The sequence below is a fragment of the Equus asinus genome, chromosome X, assembly GCF_041296235.1.
Source record: "Equus asinus isolate D_3611 breed Donkey chromosome X, EquAss-T2T_v2, whole genome shotgun sequence".
NCBI classification, from domain to species: Eukaryota; Metazoa; Chordata; class Mammalia; order Perissodactyla; family Equidae; genus Equus; species Equus asinus.
In genome coordinates, this window is record NC_091820.1 from 95,470,946 (window position 1) to 95,490,667 (window position 19,722).

The 19,722-nt window shown below is 44.4% G+C and overlaps 1 protein-coding gene across 1 annotated transcript; it reads right to left on the reverse strand.

The window, feature by feature from the left end:
• Positions 1-2,388: 2,388 nt before the first annotated feature.
• On the reverse strand, positions 2,389-19,424 carry LOC123282421 (nuclear RNA export factor 2-like). Its single transcript, XM_070502610.1, has 20 exons — positions 19,254-19,424; positions 18,875-19,028; positions 18,166-18,249; positions 17,951-18,055; positions 17,754-17,834; positions 17,564-17,633; positions 17,328-17,416; positions 17,102-17,209; positions 16,817-16,926; positions 14,912-14,948; positions 14,460-14,528; positions 14,322-14,377; positions 14,074-14,181; positions 13,895-13,953; positions 13,681-13,796; positions 13,543-13,585; positions 12,466-12,538; positions 11,740-11,922; positions 2,721-2,781; positions 2,389-2,585 (listed from the first exon to the last, which is right to left on the reverse strand). The coding sequence occupies exons 1-20, from the start codon at positions 19,292-19,294 to the stop codon at positions 2,541-2,543; spliced, it is 1,692 nt and encodes a 563-aa protein (XP_070358711.1). The 5' UTR covers positions 19,295-19,424; the 3' UTR covers positions 2,389-2,540.
• Between the last annotated feature and the right edge of the window lie 298 nt (positions 19,425-19,722).

Genomic DNA, 19,722 nt, shown 5'->3' on the forward strand with positions numbered 1-19,722 from the left:
CAGTGACAAGTTCTGGGACAAAGAGCTGGGAGTGGAGAGTACCACACAGGAGCCAGAGGTATTCCAAGGGAAGGCACAAGTTAGCTGGACGTGAAAGATGGAAAAGGGCATCATCAGGCCACTCCCCCTGCAGGTCCTGCAGCTACTTCTGGGGCTCCTTCCCTGGAGATGTTGAGTCTGATGGGGGACAGGGAGAGGCCCGCCACTCACCACCACCAGCATCCTTTGTAATAAGTGCACCTTGTTGGCGGTGTCCATGAACTTGATGCCTTTGTACTTGATGGGCAGGAAAAGAAGGAACATACAGGAAATAATACCTCTTCATGAAGCTAATCCTACATGAATTCCACAGCCCCAGCCTCCCTGCAACCCTATCCTTAAGCAAAGTGTGCCAGGGCCCAGGGAAATGAACAGAGCAGCTGTCAATGGATCCTCCAGGCTGGGACTCCCATTTTATGCTTTCCCTCCTAATCAGCCTTCCTATCTCACACTCCACACGATCAACACACAAATTAACAATGTCAAGAATAAAAGAAAGTTTTTACTAGACATCCTACAAAAACTTAAGGCACAAAAAGTGAATGTTATAAACAGTTTTGTGTTAATGCATTTGATAACTAAGATGAAATGGATACAAAACTGTCTGCATATGATTCTTATATATAAAATGTGTGTACATACATACTTATGTATGCATATATGATGAAATTGTTCCAAATGACACTAAGAAATTGATATTCTAATTTCCATCCTCAGAAACAATGTATAAGAGTACCTGTTGCCCCCATCTTCAGAAACAATCTTGCAAAGCACACATTTTGCCTCATTTTACACTTCCAAAAACCTGTCCAGCAGGACAGTTTGCACAGAGACCTCTGTATGAGGAAGAAGATAGCAGGGTCAGTATTTGCCCAGGTCATGGGCCCTAGGGAATTGAGGGAACCGGCAGGAGAATGAGTAACTGGGAGACTGTGGCATCTGAGGTGGCTAGGGAAGGAGTCCGAGGATGTGGAAGCCTGAGGATGTAAAGAGACGAAGTAGACGGGCCATGCAATGGTTTCCAATGCCCCTGCCCATGAGGGAACTCAGACAGCTCGGAGAGCCTGAGTTGAGCCAGATACTGTGACTGTTTGCTAATGTGTGAGAGTGCCTCTATTCCTCAGTGTGCGGCTGAGAAGTGTGCACTGTGGTCTCTGTACTCTAGGTGAGAAGGCCGAGACTAGACTTTGATCACTGAGGTACCACATAGAATAACATGGAATTATTCCTTATGTATTGGCAATTATCCCCTTAGTTCATATTTTTAAGACATGCACACGCCAATGTATGGATCCTTCATGTAAATATACGTAAAGAATGGAAAAGTGGCAAGTGGTTGGAAACACCGGTAGTACGCGAGACCCAAAAATAGAGGCATAATTTGTAAACAGGTGGTACCTCACCTATGTCATCATTTATAAGATTCTAAGTTGAAATTTGTTATTGCTGTTATTTTCATTTCAAAAGTTATGCCTGCTTGTCATCTAAAGTGCAAACGTCACGGAAGTGTGGAAAATGAATTGTGTAAGTGTCTCTTTCAACTCTTGCCTGCAATTCTGAACTACGAATTGCTAGTCAATGAGAAAGGTCGCACAGAACTGACCAGAACGTGAGATCACGTGCTATCGTTGTTTGGAACTGAGAATGAAGGACTGAACCTCCTCAGACACATGGACCCGGAGCACCTGGCGTCAGCTCCCTGAGAAAGGCACTGGGCAGACAGGCTGGCTCTCCCTCCCTCTCAGGTGCTAAAGTGAGATCCCTCCCACAGGCCACCTTGAGGAAGGGGGAGGGGGCGGTACAGTGCCTGGATGAGAAGACAAATGGAAGCATGGTGAGAGGTGTGAAAAGGCCCATTTCCCATTCCCCTGTGTGCAAACCATAAAATTGTTCGTGGTGTGGTCTTCGAAAACATTCAAATGATGGGGAATAAGTCAAATATGTGAGTCCTCAGCTTCCTTCCTTCCACAGCCCTCACCAGGCAGAAGGCATCCTCTGTGAAGCCCCTTTGTGCCAGGTCACATGCTTGTTTCTGCGGGCCTTCAGGCAGAGCAACTGACTGATTCACACTGCCTGCAAAGACCAATCTCTGGAAGCAGCGTGTGTCCCTTCTCACAGGATTTACTGACAAACTACCTATGGACTCAAGCCTGATGTATCTGCTAGGACTGCCAGGGTGAATGGGGGGCAGGAGGAGAGGGCAGGGCCTTTCAGTCCTGGACCCATTGGCTCACGGTTGGGGCAGGGCAAGAGCGATCCAGGACACACAGCATACAACGTGCAACGTCACTCTTTATTATGCAAATAAACAGCAATCGTGAGTGGGGAAAATACACAGAACAACTGACCCTTCAGGTTGTTATGTTACCCGGCCTACAAGTTAACTTTGCCTTCTCAGTCAGCCAGGCCTCCCACCCCAGGCATGGGCATGGCCGTAGGCTGCAGAAAAGAGAAACAAAGATGACGTGGATGAAGGCAAAGACGCGATCCAAGGGCTCCTTTCAGGGGATTTGTTTGAAGGCCTCCTCTGGGATCTTGCCCCCTGTCTGGAGGGAAGGAGTCAGGATGTCAGAAGGGCCAGCTCCCTGAGTTTCATTCCCAGGCCACTGGGCTCCACCATCCTGGCCTTCCTGAAGGCCCAGAAACATCCAGCTTTAACCCACTTGATTCCCAGACCTCACCTTGAGCGTAGTGAAGGCTTGACCAGCTCTGGTGTAGTTCCACTCATTGTCCTGAAGGCACCTGGAATGGGAGAAGAACAGGTGATCTCCATTAGTATCGCAGTACAGACACGCTGACCACGCAGTGCCACCGCTAAATCTATGCCACGTTTTTGCTGGGACGCATGTACCAGAACGAGCACTATGAGTAATGATGAAGAAAGACCCAGGGAAAACCCAAATGTCTATCACTAGCATTCAAAACTGAAAAACAGAGCTGTTCAAAAGAACGAGGGAGCTTAATATATATTGATAAAGATGTTCAAGAAAAATAACAAATGAAAATTTTAGGAATACAAGTTTCCAATCATTTTTTATTGAGATATAATGCACATACCATTTTAAAGTGTACAATTCCGTGCCTTTTAGTATATTCACAACATTGTGCAACCATCACTACTATCTACTTCCAAAATAATTTTATCATCTCAAAAAGAAACTCCTTAACCATTAGAGATCACTCACTATTCCTCCCCTTACCGCAGACCCCGGTAACCACTCATCTGCTTTTGGTCTCTGTGGATTTGCCTGTCTTGGACATTTCATATAAGTGGAATCATACAACATGCGACCTTATGTGACTGGCTCCTTTCACATAGCATGGTTTCAAGGCTCATCGATGTCATGGCATATATCAGAACTGTGTTCATTTTTATGACTGAATAATATTCTACCATATCGATGTACCAGATTTATTTATCCATTCACCAGCTAAAGGACTTTCGGACTGTTTCCACTTTGTGGCTATTATGAATAATGCTGCTGTGAACATTCTTGTACAAGTTTTAGAGTGAACGTATGACCTCATTTCTCCTGGTAGATACTTAGGAGTGGGACTACTCGGTAATATGGTAACTCCATGTTTAACATTTTGAGGAACTGCCAAAATGTTTTCCCCAACTACTGCACCATTTTATATTCCCACCAGTAATACACGAGAATTCCACTTTCTCCACATCCTCACCAACACTTGTCATCAATCGTTTTATTGATGAAAGCCATCCTACTGGGTGTGAAGTGGTAATCCACTGTGGTTTTAATTTGCATTTCCTTAATGACTAATGACATTGAGAAGTTTTTCATGTGCTTCTTGGTCATTTGTATATCCTCTTTGGAGAAATGTCTATTCAGATCTTTCTCCATTTTTTTAATTGATGTAACATTGAGGTTATAATTGATTATAACATTGTATAAATTTCAGTGTACATCATATTTTGCCTTCTATATAGACTACATGGTGCTCCCCACCAAAAGTGTAGTTTCTGTCTGTCACTGTACACATATTCTCCTTTACCTCTTTTGCCCTCCCTCACCTCCCTTTCCCCCGTGGTAACCACCAATCTGTTCTCTGTATCTATGTGTATGTTTGTTTATCTTCCACATATGAGTGAAATCATATGATACTTGTCTTTCTCTGTCTGACTTCTTTTATTTAGCCTAATACCCTCAAAATCCATCCATGTTGCTGCAAATGGTAACATTTCACCTTTTTATGGCTAAGTAGTATTCCATTGTATATACATACCATATCTTCTTTATCTATTCATCCAGTGATGAGCACTTAGGTTGTTTTCAAGTCTTGGCTACTGTGAATAACGCTGCAGTGAACATAGGGATGCACATATCTTTTTGAATTAGTGTCTTTGTGTTCTTTAAATACCCAGAAGTGGAATAGCTGTATCATGTGGTGTTTCTATTTTTAATTTTTTGAATAATCTCTATACTGTTTTCCATAGCAGTTGCACCAATTTACATTGCTACCAGCAGTGTACGAGGATTCCCTTTTCTCCACATCCTCTCCAACACTTATTTCCTGTCTTTTTAATAACAGCCATTCTGACAAGGTGAGATGATATCTCATTGTGGTTTTGATTTGCATTTCCCTAATAAGTAGTCATGCTGAACATCTTTTCATGTGCCTTTTGGCCATCTGTATATCTTCTTTGGAAAAATGCCTGTTCAGATCCTCTGCCCATGTTTTCATTGAGCTGTTTGTTTCTTGTTGTTGAATTGTATGAGTTCTTTAATTATTTCGGATATTAACTCCTTCTTGGACATACGATTTGCAAATATCTTCTCCCAATTGGAAGTCTGTCTTTTTGTTTTGTTGATAGTTTCCTTTGCTGTGCAGAAGCTTTTTAGTCTGCTGTAGTCCCGCTTGTTTATTTTTTTCCTTTGTTTCCCTTGACTGACAAAACATACTCAGAAAGATGCTGCTAACACCAAGGTTGAAGAATATACTGTCTATGTTTTGTTCTAGGAGTTTTATGGTTTCGGGTCTTACATTCAAGTCTTTAATCCATTTTGAGTTAATTTTTATGTATGGTGTAAGATAATGGTCTACTTTCATTCTTTTGCATGTGGCTGTCCAGTTTCCCATCATTTATTGAAGACACTTTCCTTTCTCCATTGTATGTTCCTGGCTCCTTTGTCCATAGATGTGTAGTTTTATTTCTGGGCGTTCAACTCTGTTCCATTGATCTGTGTGTCCGTGTTTGTACCAGTACCATGCTGTTTTGATTACTAGAGCTTTGTAGTATATTTTGAATTCAGGGATTGTGATTCCTCCAGCTTTGTTCTTTTTTTATCGGGATTGCTTTAGTTATTCAGAGTCTTTCGTTGCCCCATATGAATTTTAGGATTCTTTGTCTATTTCCATGAAGAACCTCATTGGGATTCTGATTGAGACTGCATTGGATTTGTAGATTGCTGTAGGTGGTATGGACATTTTAACTATGTTTATTCTTCCAATCCATGTGCATGGAATACCTCTCCTTCTTTTCATTTCATCATTGACTTCTTTCAATAATGATTTATAGTTTTCAGTGTACAGGTCCTTTATCTCCTTGGTTACGTTTATTCCTACATATTTTATTCTTTTTGTTGTGATTATAAATGGATTGTATTCTTGACTTCTCTTTCTGCTAGTGTGTCGTCACTGTTTAAAAATGTGACTGACTTTTGTATGTTGATTTTGTACCCTGCAACTGTACTATATTCATTTATTATTTCTAATAGTTTTTGGTGGATTCTTTAGGATTTTCTATATATAAAATCATGTCATCTGTAAATAGTGACAGTTTTACTTCTTCCTTTCAAATTTGGATGTATTTTATTTCTTTTACTTGCCTAATTGCTCCAGCTAGAACGTCCAATACTATGTTGAATAAGAGTGGCAAGAGTGGGAACCCTGGTCTTGTTCCTGTTCACTGAGGGATGGCTTTCAGTGTTTCCCCATTGAGTATGATGTTGGCTGTGGGTTTGTCATGTATGGCATTTCATATATTGAGATATTTTTCTTCTATATTTATTTTACTGAGAGTTTTTATCATAAAGAGATGCTGAACCTTATCAAATGATTTCCCTGCATCTATTGAGATGATTCTGTGATTTATATTTTTCATTTTGTTAATGTCGTGTATCATATTGATTAATTTGTGGATGTTGAAGCATCCTTGCCTCCCTGGAATAAATCTCACTTGATTGTGGTATATGATCCTTTTAATGTATTGTTGTATTTGATTTGCTAATATTTTGTTGAGGATTTTTGCATTGATGTTCATCAGTGGTATTGGACTGTAATTTTCCTTTTTTGTGTTGTCCTTGTCTCGTTTTCATATCAGGGTAATGTTGGCCTCATAAAAATGAGTTTGGAAGCATCCTATCCTCTTCAATTTTTTGGAAGAGTTTGAGAAGGACAGGTATTGAATCTCCTTTGCATGTTTGGTAGAATTCACCAGGGAGGCCATCTCGTCCTGGACTTGTATTTTTTGGGAGATTTTTGATTATTGTTTCAATCTCTTTAGTTGTGACAGATCTATTTAGATTCTCTATTTCTTCTTGATTCAGTTTTGGGAGGTTATATGCTTTTAAGAATTTATCCGATTCTTCCAGGTTATCCAATTTTTTGGTGTATAGGTTTTCACAGTATTCTATTGTAGTCCTTTGTATTTCTGTGGTATCCAATTTCTCCTCCTCATTTCTGACTTTATTTATTTGAGCCTTCTCTTTTTCTTGGTGAGTCTAGATAGAAGTTTGTCAATTTTATTCATCTTTTCAGAGAACCAGGTTTTAGTTTTACTGATCTTTTCTATTGTCTTTTTTAGTCTCTATTTTATTTCCACTCTCATTTTTATTATTTCCTTCCTTCTGCTGACATTTGACTTCGTTTGTTCTTTTTTATAGTTCCTTTGGGTGTAATTTTAGATTGTTTATTTGAGATTTTTCTTGTTTCTTGAGGTAGCCCTGAATTGTGATATACTATCCTCTAAGTACTGCTTTTTTTTTTCAAAGATTGGCACCTGAGCTAACATCTATTGCCAACCTCCCTTTTTTTTCCTCCTTCTCCTCCCCAAAGCCCCCAGTAAGTAGTTGTATATTCTAGTTGTAGGTCCTTCTGGTTGTGCTATGTGGACTGCCACCTCAGCATGGCCTGAGGAGTGGTGCCATGTCCACAGCCAGGATCCGAACTGGTGAAACACTGTGCCCCCAAAGCGGGAACGTTCAAACTTAACCACTTGGCCATGGGGTTGGCCATGCTTAGTACTGCTTTTGCTGCATCCTGTAGGTTTTGGTATGTTGTGTTCTCATTTTCATTTGTCTCCAGGTATTTTTTGATTTCTCCTTTGATTTATTCATTGATCCAATGGTTGTTCAGTAGCATGTTTAGTCTCCACATATTTGTGAGTTTTCCAGCTTTTTTTCTTGTAGTTGATTTCTAGTTTCATACCATTGTAGTCAAAAAATATGTTCAATATGATTTCAATCTTTTTAACTTTATTGAGATTTGTTTGGTTTCCCAACTTGTGGTCTGTCTTTGAGAATGTTCCATGTGCACTTGAGAAGAATGTGTATTCTGCTGCTTTTGGATGGAATAGTCTATGCACATCTATTAAGTCCATCTGGTCTAATGTTTCATTCAACGCCGATGTTTCCTTGTTGACTTTTTGTCTGGATGATCTCTATATTAATTGGTGTAAATGGGGTATTAAAGTCCCCTAATATTATTGTGCTGTTGTCAGTTTCTCCCTTTAGGTCTGTTAATAATTGCTTTATATACTTTGGTGCCCCTATGTCAGGTACATATATATTTATAAACGTTATGTCTTCTTGGTGGATTGTCCCCTTTATCATTATATAGTGTTCATCTTTATTTCGTTATCTTCTTTGAAATCTATTTTGACTGATATAACTATGGCTACACCTGCTTCCTTTTGGTGGCCATTTTCTTGGAGTATCATCTTCTATCCCTTCACTTTGAGCCTATGTTTGTCTTTAGAGGTGAGATGGGTCTCCTGGAGGCAGCATATTGTTGAGTCTTGTTTTGTAACCCCTCCAGCCACTCTGTGTCTTTTGACTGGTGAATTTAATCCATTTACATTTAGAGTGATTATTGATATAGGAGGACTTACCTCTGCCATTTTATCTTTTGTTTTATGATTGTTCTATATTTCTGTTGTTTGTTTTTCCTTGTGTTTCTGTCTGACATTTCAGTTTGGTGGTCTTCTGCAATGTGTTTCTCAGTTTTCTCTTTTTTTACATTTTGTGATTCTGTTCTGAATTTTTGTTTCATGGTTACCATGAGTTTTGCACAAAAGTTCTCATAGATAAGATAGTCTTTTTTCTGCTAATAGCATCTTATCTCCATTTGCCCATGCAGGTTCTGTCCTTTCCCTCTTCCTCTTCTGTTTCTGTCGCCACAAATTATCTCTTTTTGTATTGTGAGTTTGTTACCAAGTTGAAATGGTTACAGTTATTTTTAATGCTTCCTTTCCTTTTAATCTTTACTTTATAATTAAATATATACTGTCTTATTCTGATTCAGATTTACAATTTTTATGATTCTGTGTATCTATTTATCATCTTGTTCATAATTTCGTATACCTTTGCCTTTTTGTTTCAGGTAGGAGGGCTCCTTTCAACATTTCTTATAAGGCAGGTCTAGTGGCAATGAACTCCCTCAGATTTTGTTTGTCTGGGAAAGCCCTTATTTCTCCTTCATATCTGAAAGATAACTTTGCTGGGTTGAGTATTCTTGGCTGACAATTCTTATCTTACAATATTTTGAAACCCCTGTAGGGTTTCTGCTGAAAAGTCTGCTGATAGCCTAATGGGTATTTTTTGTGCGTTGTTTTCTTTTTCTCCTTGGCTTCTTTTAATATTCTTTCTTTGCCATTGATTTTTGACAGTTTTATTATCATGTGTCTTGGAGAAGGTCTTTTTACATTGAGATAATTGAGTGTTCTACTAGCTTTGTAGATTTGTATATCCTGTTCCCTCCACAGGTTTGGGAAGTATTCAGCTATTATTTCCTTAAGTAAGCTCTCTGCTCCCTTCTCTCTCTTTTCTCCTTCTGGGGTACCCATTATCCTTATGTTGCTCTTTATAATGGAGTCAGATAATTCTCATAGAATTTCTACATTTTTTTTAAAGTCTTAGTTCTTTCTCCTCTTCCACCTGTATCATTTCTAGGTTTCTATCTTCAAGCTTGCTAATTCCTTCTTCCATTGATGTTCTCTACTTCCAATGTTTTCTAATGCATTCTTAATCTCATTTATTGAGTTCTTCAGGTCCAGAATTTCCGTTTGGTTCTTCTGCAAAGTTTCAATCTCCTTGGTAAAGTATTCCTTCTGTTCATTGGTTTCATCCTGAGCTCACTGAACTGCCTTTCTGAGTTTTCTCATAATTTGTTGAGTTTCTTCATTACAGATATTTTGATTCTTTATCATTTAGATCATAATCTTCCAGGACTTCATGTTTGATTTCTGGAGAACTGTTTACTTTCTGTAATGCCACAGTATCATGGCTTTTTGTGGTGCTTGCAGAGTTATTCCTCTACTGCCACTTTTGCTGTAGCAAACACGTTTTCTATTTAGGTATAGCTTTGTTATGATTCAAACTTTTCAACTGCTTGGATATTAGAATTCTTTCTTTCTTTATGGTAGGTGGTCCTCTAGTGCCAGTTTTTGGTCTCTGGTACCTGTGCTGCCTCAGGCTATATTTGAAGATCTTCATGGTCCACCCTCCACTGCCTCTATTTGGGTTGTTGCTGATATTCTTGTCATCACGGCCTGTGCTTCTGGGAGTCACTGATGCCTTGCTGTTGCTGGCGTTGCTGCAGTCAGTCACTGGCTTTGCTGCTGGGGGCACAGGGATGGCTGACAACCTCAGCCTCATTGGGGATCACCTGAGTCAGAAGTTCCACCTCCATGGTGGGGGTAGGGGAAAGGTGGGGAGGGAGCCAGGTTCACGGTACGCCATTTCAGCTGTTGCCTGTTAACTTGTGGTCACAGGTGCCTCAGTGGTTGGGATGTAGGGGTCCTGTGCACACCTCTGCCTTTGCTACCAGGCTCCGAGCTGAGGCTTGGGGCCTAGGATCATAGGGCTCCATCTCTGCTGCTGCTCTTCTTCCTGTGGCCAGAGGTGCCACCAAGCTGACTGTCTGGCGTTGCACCTGCACCTCTGCTGCTGCTCACTGAGTTCTCTTTGGCTGAGGGTAGCTGGCTCAGCTGCTGCTACTGGGGATCCAGGATCCTAGGCTCTACCTCTGCTGGTCCCCTGTTTAGCCTCCTTTATGTGCTCCAATTCACCCACCTTTATATGTACCAAAGTGTGGATCTTTCTGGCATCCTGGTGTGTTGTGCCATGTAGCCTTTGTTGTGTTGTGGATGTTTTACTCACTGTAGATTGAAGGAAAGAGACAAAAGGATCCTCTCACACTGCCATGCTGATGACGTCTCCCTTTCTCCACTTTTTTATTTGGCTTTTTTGTCTTTTTATTTTGAATTGCAAGTGTTCTTCATATATTCTTCTCAGATACGTGATTTGCAAATGTTTTCTCCCATTCTGCTGGTGGAATTTTCACTTTTTGATAGTGTCCATTGATGCACAACAGCTTTTAATTTTGATGAAGTCCAATTTATCTATTTTTTCTTTGGTTACTTGTGCTTTTGGTGTCATATATAAGAAATGGTTGCCTAATTCATGAAAACATACATCTATATTTTCTTCCAAGATTTTTACGGTTTTAGCTCTTACTTTTAGATGTTTGATCTATTTTTCAGTCTATGTTTGTACAGAGTGTGAATCACAGGTCAACATAGATATCCAGTTGTCCCAGCACCATTTCTTGAAAAAGCTACTTTGTCCCTATTGGATTTTTTCCAGCACTCTGGTTGATAATCAATTGGTCATAAATGTGAAGGTTTATTTGTAGACTCTGAATTCCATTCCATTGATTCATATACTGTCCATATGCCAGTACCACACAGTCTTGATTACTCTAGCTTTGTAGCAAGTTTTGAAATCGGAAAGTGTGAGTCCCCTAACTTTTTTCTCTCTCAAGATTGTTTCGGTGCACTTTCACATGACATTTAGGATAGCCTTGTCATTGTTTTCATGGAAGGATTTTGATAGGTATTGCATTGATTCTATAGGATTGCTCTGGGTGTTACTGCCATCTTAACAATATTAAGTCTTCCAACCAATGAAAATGGGGTGTCCTTCCATTTATTTATTTCTTCTTTAATTTTTTTCCAAAACTTTTACAGGTTTCAGAGTATAAGATTTGCACTTCTTTTGCTACACTTGTTTCTAAATATTTTGCTATTTTGATGCTACTATAAATGGGCTTGTTTTCTTAATTTAATTTTTGGATGGTTCATTGCAAGTACATAGAAATATAAATGAGTTTTGTATATTGGTATTGTATCCTGAAACCTTGCTGAATTTGTTTATTAGTTCTAGTAGTTTTTTGGTGGATTCTTTCAGATTTTTCATATCCAAGATAATGTCATTGAGCATTATACTATTTTAAAAATCCTTTACATATATAATAGTATGATACCTTTTTCATGGGCCCGATTTCTTTTGGAAGCAAAATATCCAAAAAGTTATTTTTCCAAATAGCCTGCAAGTTTTCCTGATTCACCCCCCCAGCTGTCCCAGCTCGCCCCTATTCCCATGCACACCCAGCACTCACTTCTGAGACCACTCGAGGTTCATCCCAGACTGGGTGGAGAAAGACTGCACCATTTCCTGCTGCTCCTGGGAGACAGTGGGCATGGATCTGGAGGTGGGTGTGGGAACTGGCATGAAGAATGGACTCTGAGTCTCGTTGGGGGTGGTGTCCCTCAGGAAAAGCTGGTCGTTCACGATGCATAGACTGGAGGAAAAATGGGCCCCCAGAGAACTGATGGGTCGAGACCTCTACACCCCCAACAATGATCTTGCTCCCACTGCCACTCAGCAACTAGATTCCTTCCATACCCTATACTGTGCCTGCCTCCCAGATTCCTTAGCTGGTACCTCTACCCCTCTTACAGAGCTCACCTTTGGAGAGACTGTCTACCAGCTTCACTACATTTGTACTTTACCTGCAACCCAAGGACAATTTTACACTTGCATTTACGCTGTACAATAGCCCAAGGGGTGGACAGTCTGATCTCCATGTTCAGAGGAAGACACTGAATAAGATAGGTCATGTGACTTAACCAAGGTCACACAACTAGTGAGGGTTAGGGTCAGTAAAAGAGCCTGGTATTCTGACTCCAGAGCCCATGCTCTTACCCACTAGGCTAGACTTCTCCTTGGATCTAACTGGTGGCTTTCTACAATATTGAGAAAACCCCAAAGTCCACACCACCTCATTCCCACACCACTGAGCCCAGGCTGGGATGGGTGTTCCCACGCACGACACAGCACTCACCTGGAATTGCTGACAGGGACAATGATGAAGGTTCGTGTGAAGGCACGAACAGAACTCTGAGACTTTCCTACCACTTTAAAGACAAATAACAAACAACAATACCCTCTTAGAGTCGCACATGCTTTACATGCTCACACAGAATTACCCAGTCAGGGTCTAACTTGATAGTCATGCTGAAGGGGACAGTTGTTCACTGGGAGTCAGGGTGTTGGGAATGGAGAGGGCAACAATAGGAGCAATCTGCTCCCAGTCCAGGGACCCTACTGTGTATTGGGCTTTGTGACAACTACTTCACAAGTTCATTTGATTCATTTTTCACAGCTACCCAAGAGGTGGATGTCATTAGTCCCATTTCGCAAGTGAGGAAACTTAGAGGTTAAGTAACTGGCCCAAGTTCACAGAGTAAGTATCTGGGATGAGAGACATCAAACTCCACAGCCTGTGTCCCTGATGCCTGAGCTGTGCAGGGCAGACAAGCATGGACACAGGTCAGACCAGGATGGTTTGGAAGCAGAGTGGGGACTGAAGAACACAGAGGGAGTAGGAAGAGAGGGGAAGGGATCAGGGAAGCTGGGAGAGTTCTGAGAGGGAGCCCAGCCAGGGAGAGGGAGCAGTGGAGCATCTTGGGTGGGGACTCATTGTGGCATCTCTGGATTTTCATTTCTTGGAACAATATGGTTTGGACTCCATGCAGACATTTATTGGAGAAACATTTTGCTTTTTAGCTAAATTAATTATTGATATCTTTGTGTCTCTTGCCCCTGGTTAGCAAAAGTCCTTTATATACAGGCACATTAGCACAAAGTCTGCAATATTGTTTGTAAATATGTTCTCCCCACTTTTCTCATTTTAATTTTTTTCTTTTGGCAGCATAGAAGGTATTTCTGAATTTTCATTGAATTTATCATTTAAAAATAATGCAGTTCATTCTTTGAGGTCAGAGTGGGGACTGAAGAACACAGAGGCAGTAGGAGGAGAGGGGAAGGGATCAGGGAAGCTGGGAGAGTTCTGAGAGGGAGCCCAGCCAAGGGGAGGTAGCAGTGGGGCATCTGGGGTGGGGACTCCACATACACTTACCTTCCTTGAACACCCCGTTGACAGAGAAGCACAGCACCCTTTCCTGAAAGGGAAGAGCCCAGGGGCTCAGTCACCACCTAAACCTCCTACCCACCTGCGGCTTTCTGGGCCAGCCTGAGGGAGGAAGCAGGTGCTCACCGTCTGGTACCACATGTCCACCAGAAAGGAGCTGAAGTCGTGCTGAGTTCTGGGCAACACACAGAGGGAGAGCACGATGTCATGTTTTGTATGTTTCAGTAGCTGAACCCGCAGGTCTGTGGGGGGATGAGAGTGAAGGTCAGGGACTGTCACACCCTGGGCCTTGACTGACCCCTCCACGCCCCCTTTCCCTGCCCAATCTTCCCACACGCACAGGGGTCCTTGAGCTTCTTTATATTCCTGTTATCCTTGACGTACTCGCACAAGCTGCTTCTGGGAGAGAAAGAGGAACAGGAGGTGGTGATCTGTCCAGTGTGGGTATTTCCAGGAGCTGGCCTGTGTCTGCTGGGGAGCCACAGGGCCCAGGAACAGAGTCTGAGCTGTGCTACTCACCGAGCTGAGTCCTCGGGGTTGAAGGGAATGCTCAGGGAGAAGTAGGCCTCATCGTGGTAAGCACCAAGAAGACCCCGTCGGTCTCCAGAGTCATAGATGAAGTAATACCTGTGGGGGAGCAATGAAGACAGTCTATTTCTGTTGTATGGACCTCAAATGAGACTCAAAAACTCCTACAAGCAGATCTGTGCTTGGGTGGCCTGGCCTGTCCCAGTCTTCCCCATTCCTGTGCTCCCAGGAGTACTTACTGCTGCAGGAATTGCAGGACTAGATTCTTCAGCATCTCAGATCCTTTATAGCTTTCCTGGAATCAAAAGACATTTGAGATCATGTGGCTGATAAAACCTCCTTTGATACCTCATAGTTGTTTTGCCCTTCTTCCTCACCTTGCAGGGCTTTATTAAGTATGGGATGTCAATGTCAACGATAATTGGTGAGGGTAACTCCTGGCCATCCTGGAGAAGGGAAGAGGAAGTCAGCAGTGCGGACCAGGGAGGTGGCCCTAGATGATCAGGGAAAAGGATGGGCCCAGGAGAGGGTGAGGGTCAGAGGTCAGGTGTGAAAGGGCCCTGGAAAATCCATGGGCAAGACTACAGTGGGCATCTTCATCATGAGGTCTTGGAAGTCTCTACTATTAAACGCAGCTTTTTGTGTGTGTGGGCATTAGCATGGGCATTTTCCCACCAAATATATTCATGTCTTTCTCAGGAGTCCCTGTCCCTTAAAATGGATAAAGGTCTCATGCAAACATATAACCTAGGCGAGCCCCAAAGGGCTTGGGGACAGATGTGGAGGTCATCAATGTGAGCGAGAGACAATCACAAATGTAGGCACTTACCAGGCGTAACAACTTGGGGAAATATTCCTTGATGGCACTGTCCAAAACCGAAAATAGAAAGAAGTGGTTGATAGTTCGGGGCTGCAGCACTTCCTTTGATTTAAAATACTGATACCATAAACACAGCCCAGTGTCTTCTGCCTGTCCAGAAGCCCCCTTTGCCCAACTCAGCCTCTGATTTCAAGGCTATTGGGTCCACTTCCCCGCTGAGCACTGAGCATCTGTCATATGGACTGTCTGAGAGGCGCAGTCTCTAGATCTCACTCCACACCTTCACATTCATATTCCCTCTCTCCTGCCTTCCCTTCCTCCTGGCTTCCCTCCCTCCTTCTCCTTCCCCCTGGGTGGCTCTCACCTACACTGCTCTGACTCCTTCCCATGCACAACATAGCATTTGGAGCCCAGGTCCAGGGCTTCCTTCCCCTCCCTGCCCCCCTTCCTTCTTCCAAGACCCCACTGAAGGCTGCAGAGAGGAGAGGGAATGGGGTGGGAGCCCAGGGCTCTGCTACCTCACTGGGGGTCCAGCATTCTGCCAGGACCAGGACATCCCCAGAGATGGCCCAGGATGCTGGGGCAGGGAGGTGAGTGAGGCCGGGCTCAAGAGGCAGGGAGGGAAGGAGAGGGGATGAGAAGAGAGTGGGTGAGAACAGAGGGAGTGAAGGTAGGAGGACAGAGATTAGGGAGATGAGAGAGACATAGGGGAGTAGGGACAAGGGAGAGAGAGAAAGTAAAACAAAGGGAAGAGAAAGAAGCCCTGGTGGTGGAGGTCAGGGAAGAAGAGAGAAGAAAGGGGTGATGGCTCCCCTGCTGCAGCCCTTTCCTTCATCCACCCTGGCTGGCCCTGGACCTGAGGTAGGAGTGGAAAACATGCACTTGTTGGGCTGGGGGCCCATTGGATGCTGGTTGACACTTTGTCACCTGTGTGAGCTCAGTCTGAGCTGGGAATGGGAAATGGAGGAGCCATGGGGGCAGGAGACCTTCCCCAGAAGGAGTAAAGGGTCAGGTCCCAGCTCAGCATGGGGTTGTGGATCTGTGGCCCCCTCTGTGATCACCACCTTCTCTCCTGATGGCCCCTGTGCACCTGTGCCTGTCTTAGTCAAGTCCTTGTCTGAGGAATCACACCCGTCTTTGGTGACACAGGGCTCCAAGGAAGGACCAGGCAGGATGATGTGACATGTGGATGGAGGGAGGGGCAGTGCCCCCGAGAGGCCTTTCCTTCTGTCTCCTCAGCCACCTCTGCCCTCTGCCTTTCACTTCTGCCTCAGGAAGCCCTCTCAGTGGCGGTGGCCCACTTCTGGCCCCTTGACTCAGGGAACCCAGCTTTCTACCAAGGAGTGCCCAGCTCCTGGCATTGCGCCAGAGGAAGAGATGTCATGATGACAGCCACCTGGGGCCTCGGACCTCAGCATGGGGTAGGAAAGCTCCCATGGCAGCCTGGGATTGGAGGAGAGACCCATTTGAACCAAGGGAAAGAGGATCCCTCTCAGGGCAGGAGAGGGAAACTCCATATTGGCTCAGAAGCAAGAAGGCCTGTCTCAGCATGAGACCTTGGTCCAGAGGGCCCTGCTCAGTCCAGGGCACCAGCATCTGGCTCAAGGCTGGTGACCCCTGGTCCTCGTGAGTAGGGGGAACCCTGCCGCCTGGAACATACTCTTGGGAGAGCATGCTAGAGCAAGCTAGGTGCAGAGTCCTCAAACAGAGCCCAGAGCACCTGAAGAGGTGAGCTGGTCAGAGGAAGGAAAGGAGCCCTCTAAGCACAGATGAGGGACACAGAAAAGAGAAGGCAGGGCCTGTGGTCCTCCCAGAGGACCAGGCCCACCACCTCTGCAGAGGGGCATTGTCAGGGGTCGTTCAGGCTTCCATGGGTGAAAGTCCCCAAGAAGGGTGACAGGGGTTCACACTGACCTTATGTAGGTGGATTGGTCTCGAAAGGTGTTACACAAGGGGTTTCCTTCCAGCCACAGCTCTTCAAGTTTCAGCCCTTTCATCTTGCCCACCTCCCACGCGGAATTCAGCTGAGGAATATGGGAAGGAAACTGGAAAAGGAGTCCCAAGGAAAGACAGACATCTGGGCCCCTGTGCACCCAGCCCCCACCCTCTCCCACAGGCACCTTCACCTGCCTCCTGTCATCACTCTGATGAGCACCACCACCCACTCTCAACCAACTTTGGTTGGCTCCCTCTTCCCACCTCATTTTTGGAGAGGTTCAGGATCTTGATTGTCGGGGCCTTCTGTATAATGTCAGACAGGCCATCCAGCCGGTACAGTTTGTTGTTGCACAAGTTCAAGGACAACAGCTTTTGAGGAAGAAGAGTTAGAGTGATGGTGACATCTGGGGCCTGGGAGACAAGTCTGTCCTCCATCCCATCTGTTCCACCCCCTATCATAATACCAGCGCTAGGCCTAAGGCTTCACCTTGGGGAAATTCGTTTCGATGATCTGCAGGGTGGCAGCCATGCAGCTTCTTCGATTCAGGATTATATCAATATCATGGTCCACCAAGTCTTCAGAAAGCCAAGAAGAGAGAATGAGAAGGTTGAGATGGGTCCAGGGCCAGCACCAACCCCTCCCCACGTCACCATCCCTAAGTCTCCCTCCCAGGCAGATATTTCTGTCCTCACCTGCCTCAGAATTACTGCTGTCAGGCATACCTGGGTCAAAGCGGAGCGTTTGGAGGTCAAGAGCTTGCTGGGAGACATCATATCGTTTGCTCATGGCCAGCTGCAGGGAGAGATGGAGAGAGAGGCTCTGAGGCTGTGGTGGTGATAGGGAAATCAGGGGCTGGGGGAAGAAGAGGTGGGTCTGGGTGTGGGCATACAATGTACCTTGAATCTGCATTACCTTTAGCTGCTCCATTTCTTCTGGTTCCAACTTATTCTGCACAGAGTAGGGTTCAGCAGAAGGATCAACAATGATAGATATCTGCAGGAAGGCGAGGTGGAGTAAGCACCATGAACTTTAATTCCAAAGACGACCACCGGCCCCTGGCCTGTCCTCCTCCCCCGGGACTGGGTACAGGTACGGCCCTCAACAGACACCTTTTGGTTCTCCACGCCACAAATCTTGTAGCTCACATCCCTCAAGGCAGAGGCAGGGCCAGCATCCTGCACAAAGAACCGAGCCCAGTCTTTCACGTAGTGGAACTACAGGGATTGAAGGCAACAGCAACAGCGTCAGAGGCCATGGCCCCTGCCGAGCCAGGGCTCTCCCCCTTTCCTGTGCCCACTCATCTGACTTCGCCATCGTCTCTTACATCCACTGGAGTGAAGGGGACACTGCAATGGCTCTGGATTGAATTCATTAGCCATGTCTTGTCATACTTTCTCCCATATGGAATCTGGGGGTGAAAAGGGTTGGAGAGAAGAGAGACAACATGGAATCAAGCCTGGAGAACAGACCCAGCAGTGTTCTTTTCCAACCTTCTATTGCGCTTCAAAGGATTTCAAAAGAAGGGACGACTGGCATGATTTCTTATGTTTGTGCCAAATATAGATTTCCTAAATTCCTTTTCTCTCTATCCACAGCTCTCCTCCAAACAATCAACTTAAAGTGGTAGGCATGATCTTCTTTTTGTAAAGTTCCAGGAGATCCTCCCTAGGGCAGACCCTGCTGGCACCTCAGACAATGTCTCCAGAGACTCGACCCCGATCCTCCACACTCAGCTTCAGCCAAACTGAGACATCCAGTGTGGAGCTGCTCCACCTTTGTGACAGTAGTTTTCATCTTTGCCTTTAGACAGGCTCCTCTGTTCTCCCTACAGTCAGCCTGTTCACTTTATATGGCTTCTTTGAATTTGCCCTTAGATAAACAAGAAGGTTAACTCCTTGTACTAAAAAAGACAGATTACAAACTGTCCCCAGCAAAGTACTTAGTGTCTCTACATGAGCCCAACACAACCCCCGAAACCCCGACCTTTCTCCTTTCTCTCCTGTGCATTGCCTACAGTTTTGTAGGGCACTCACTGTGATCTTGAACCAGCTCCCTGGGGTTCCATCTTTTGTGTTATCCCCCACTTCTCTCTCCAAAGGTTTTCTGTTTCTCCACACAGCCCTCTGGATATGGTCTTCATTATGCCATTTCACTCTTCTGTTTTTGTGTCGAATAGTGTAGGGCGTCCTGCGGGGGAAAGTGCAGAGAAGGGGAGTGGCCATCAATGCTAAGAAAGTCTTCTATACACCTTTGCCTCTCTGACAGCAGGACTACAATTAGGATTGCTCAACCATTATTCCACTCCCAGTATTCTCCAGTTTTCCAGTGAGAGAAGGAAATCACCATGGAGAGTGAAACAGCTGCATAGTCCCAGGAGCTGCTACACGCAAACCAGGCTGCCTGGTCACTTACCATCTTACTTGGGGGTCCTCCTGGACATCCCTCATCACCATGTTTCCATCATGCTCCTGGTGGTGTGAAGGCCAAGGTTCATATCCACCGTGATCACGAGGGTTCCTTTTGCCAAAATTACCTCGGAAAGAACTCCAATTTCTATTGCTTCCTCGAGGTAAGCTGCCACTGTCATTGTATTCTGGAAAGGGGAACAACAATACAAGTTTGAAGACACATCAGTGGTCCATTTACCATCTACTACGTCTTGAGCTAACACCATGGTAGGGCAAGCAAGGTGCCAACCTGCCATAAGGGACCAATCCCACAAACTCCAGAAAGGAAACTCCTCTGCCTGCGCAGACAGGAGAGCCTTATCTGACAGAGGGCACTATCAGGGAAGATATGTTAGAGGAGGAGGAGCAGGAGGAGCGGGAGGGGGAAACTGTGTTGAATCTCTTAAAAAATGCAGCAGGGTTTATAAAGAGCA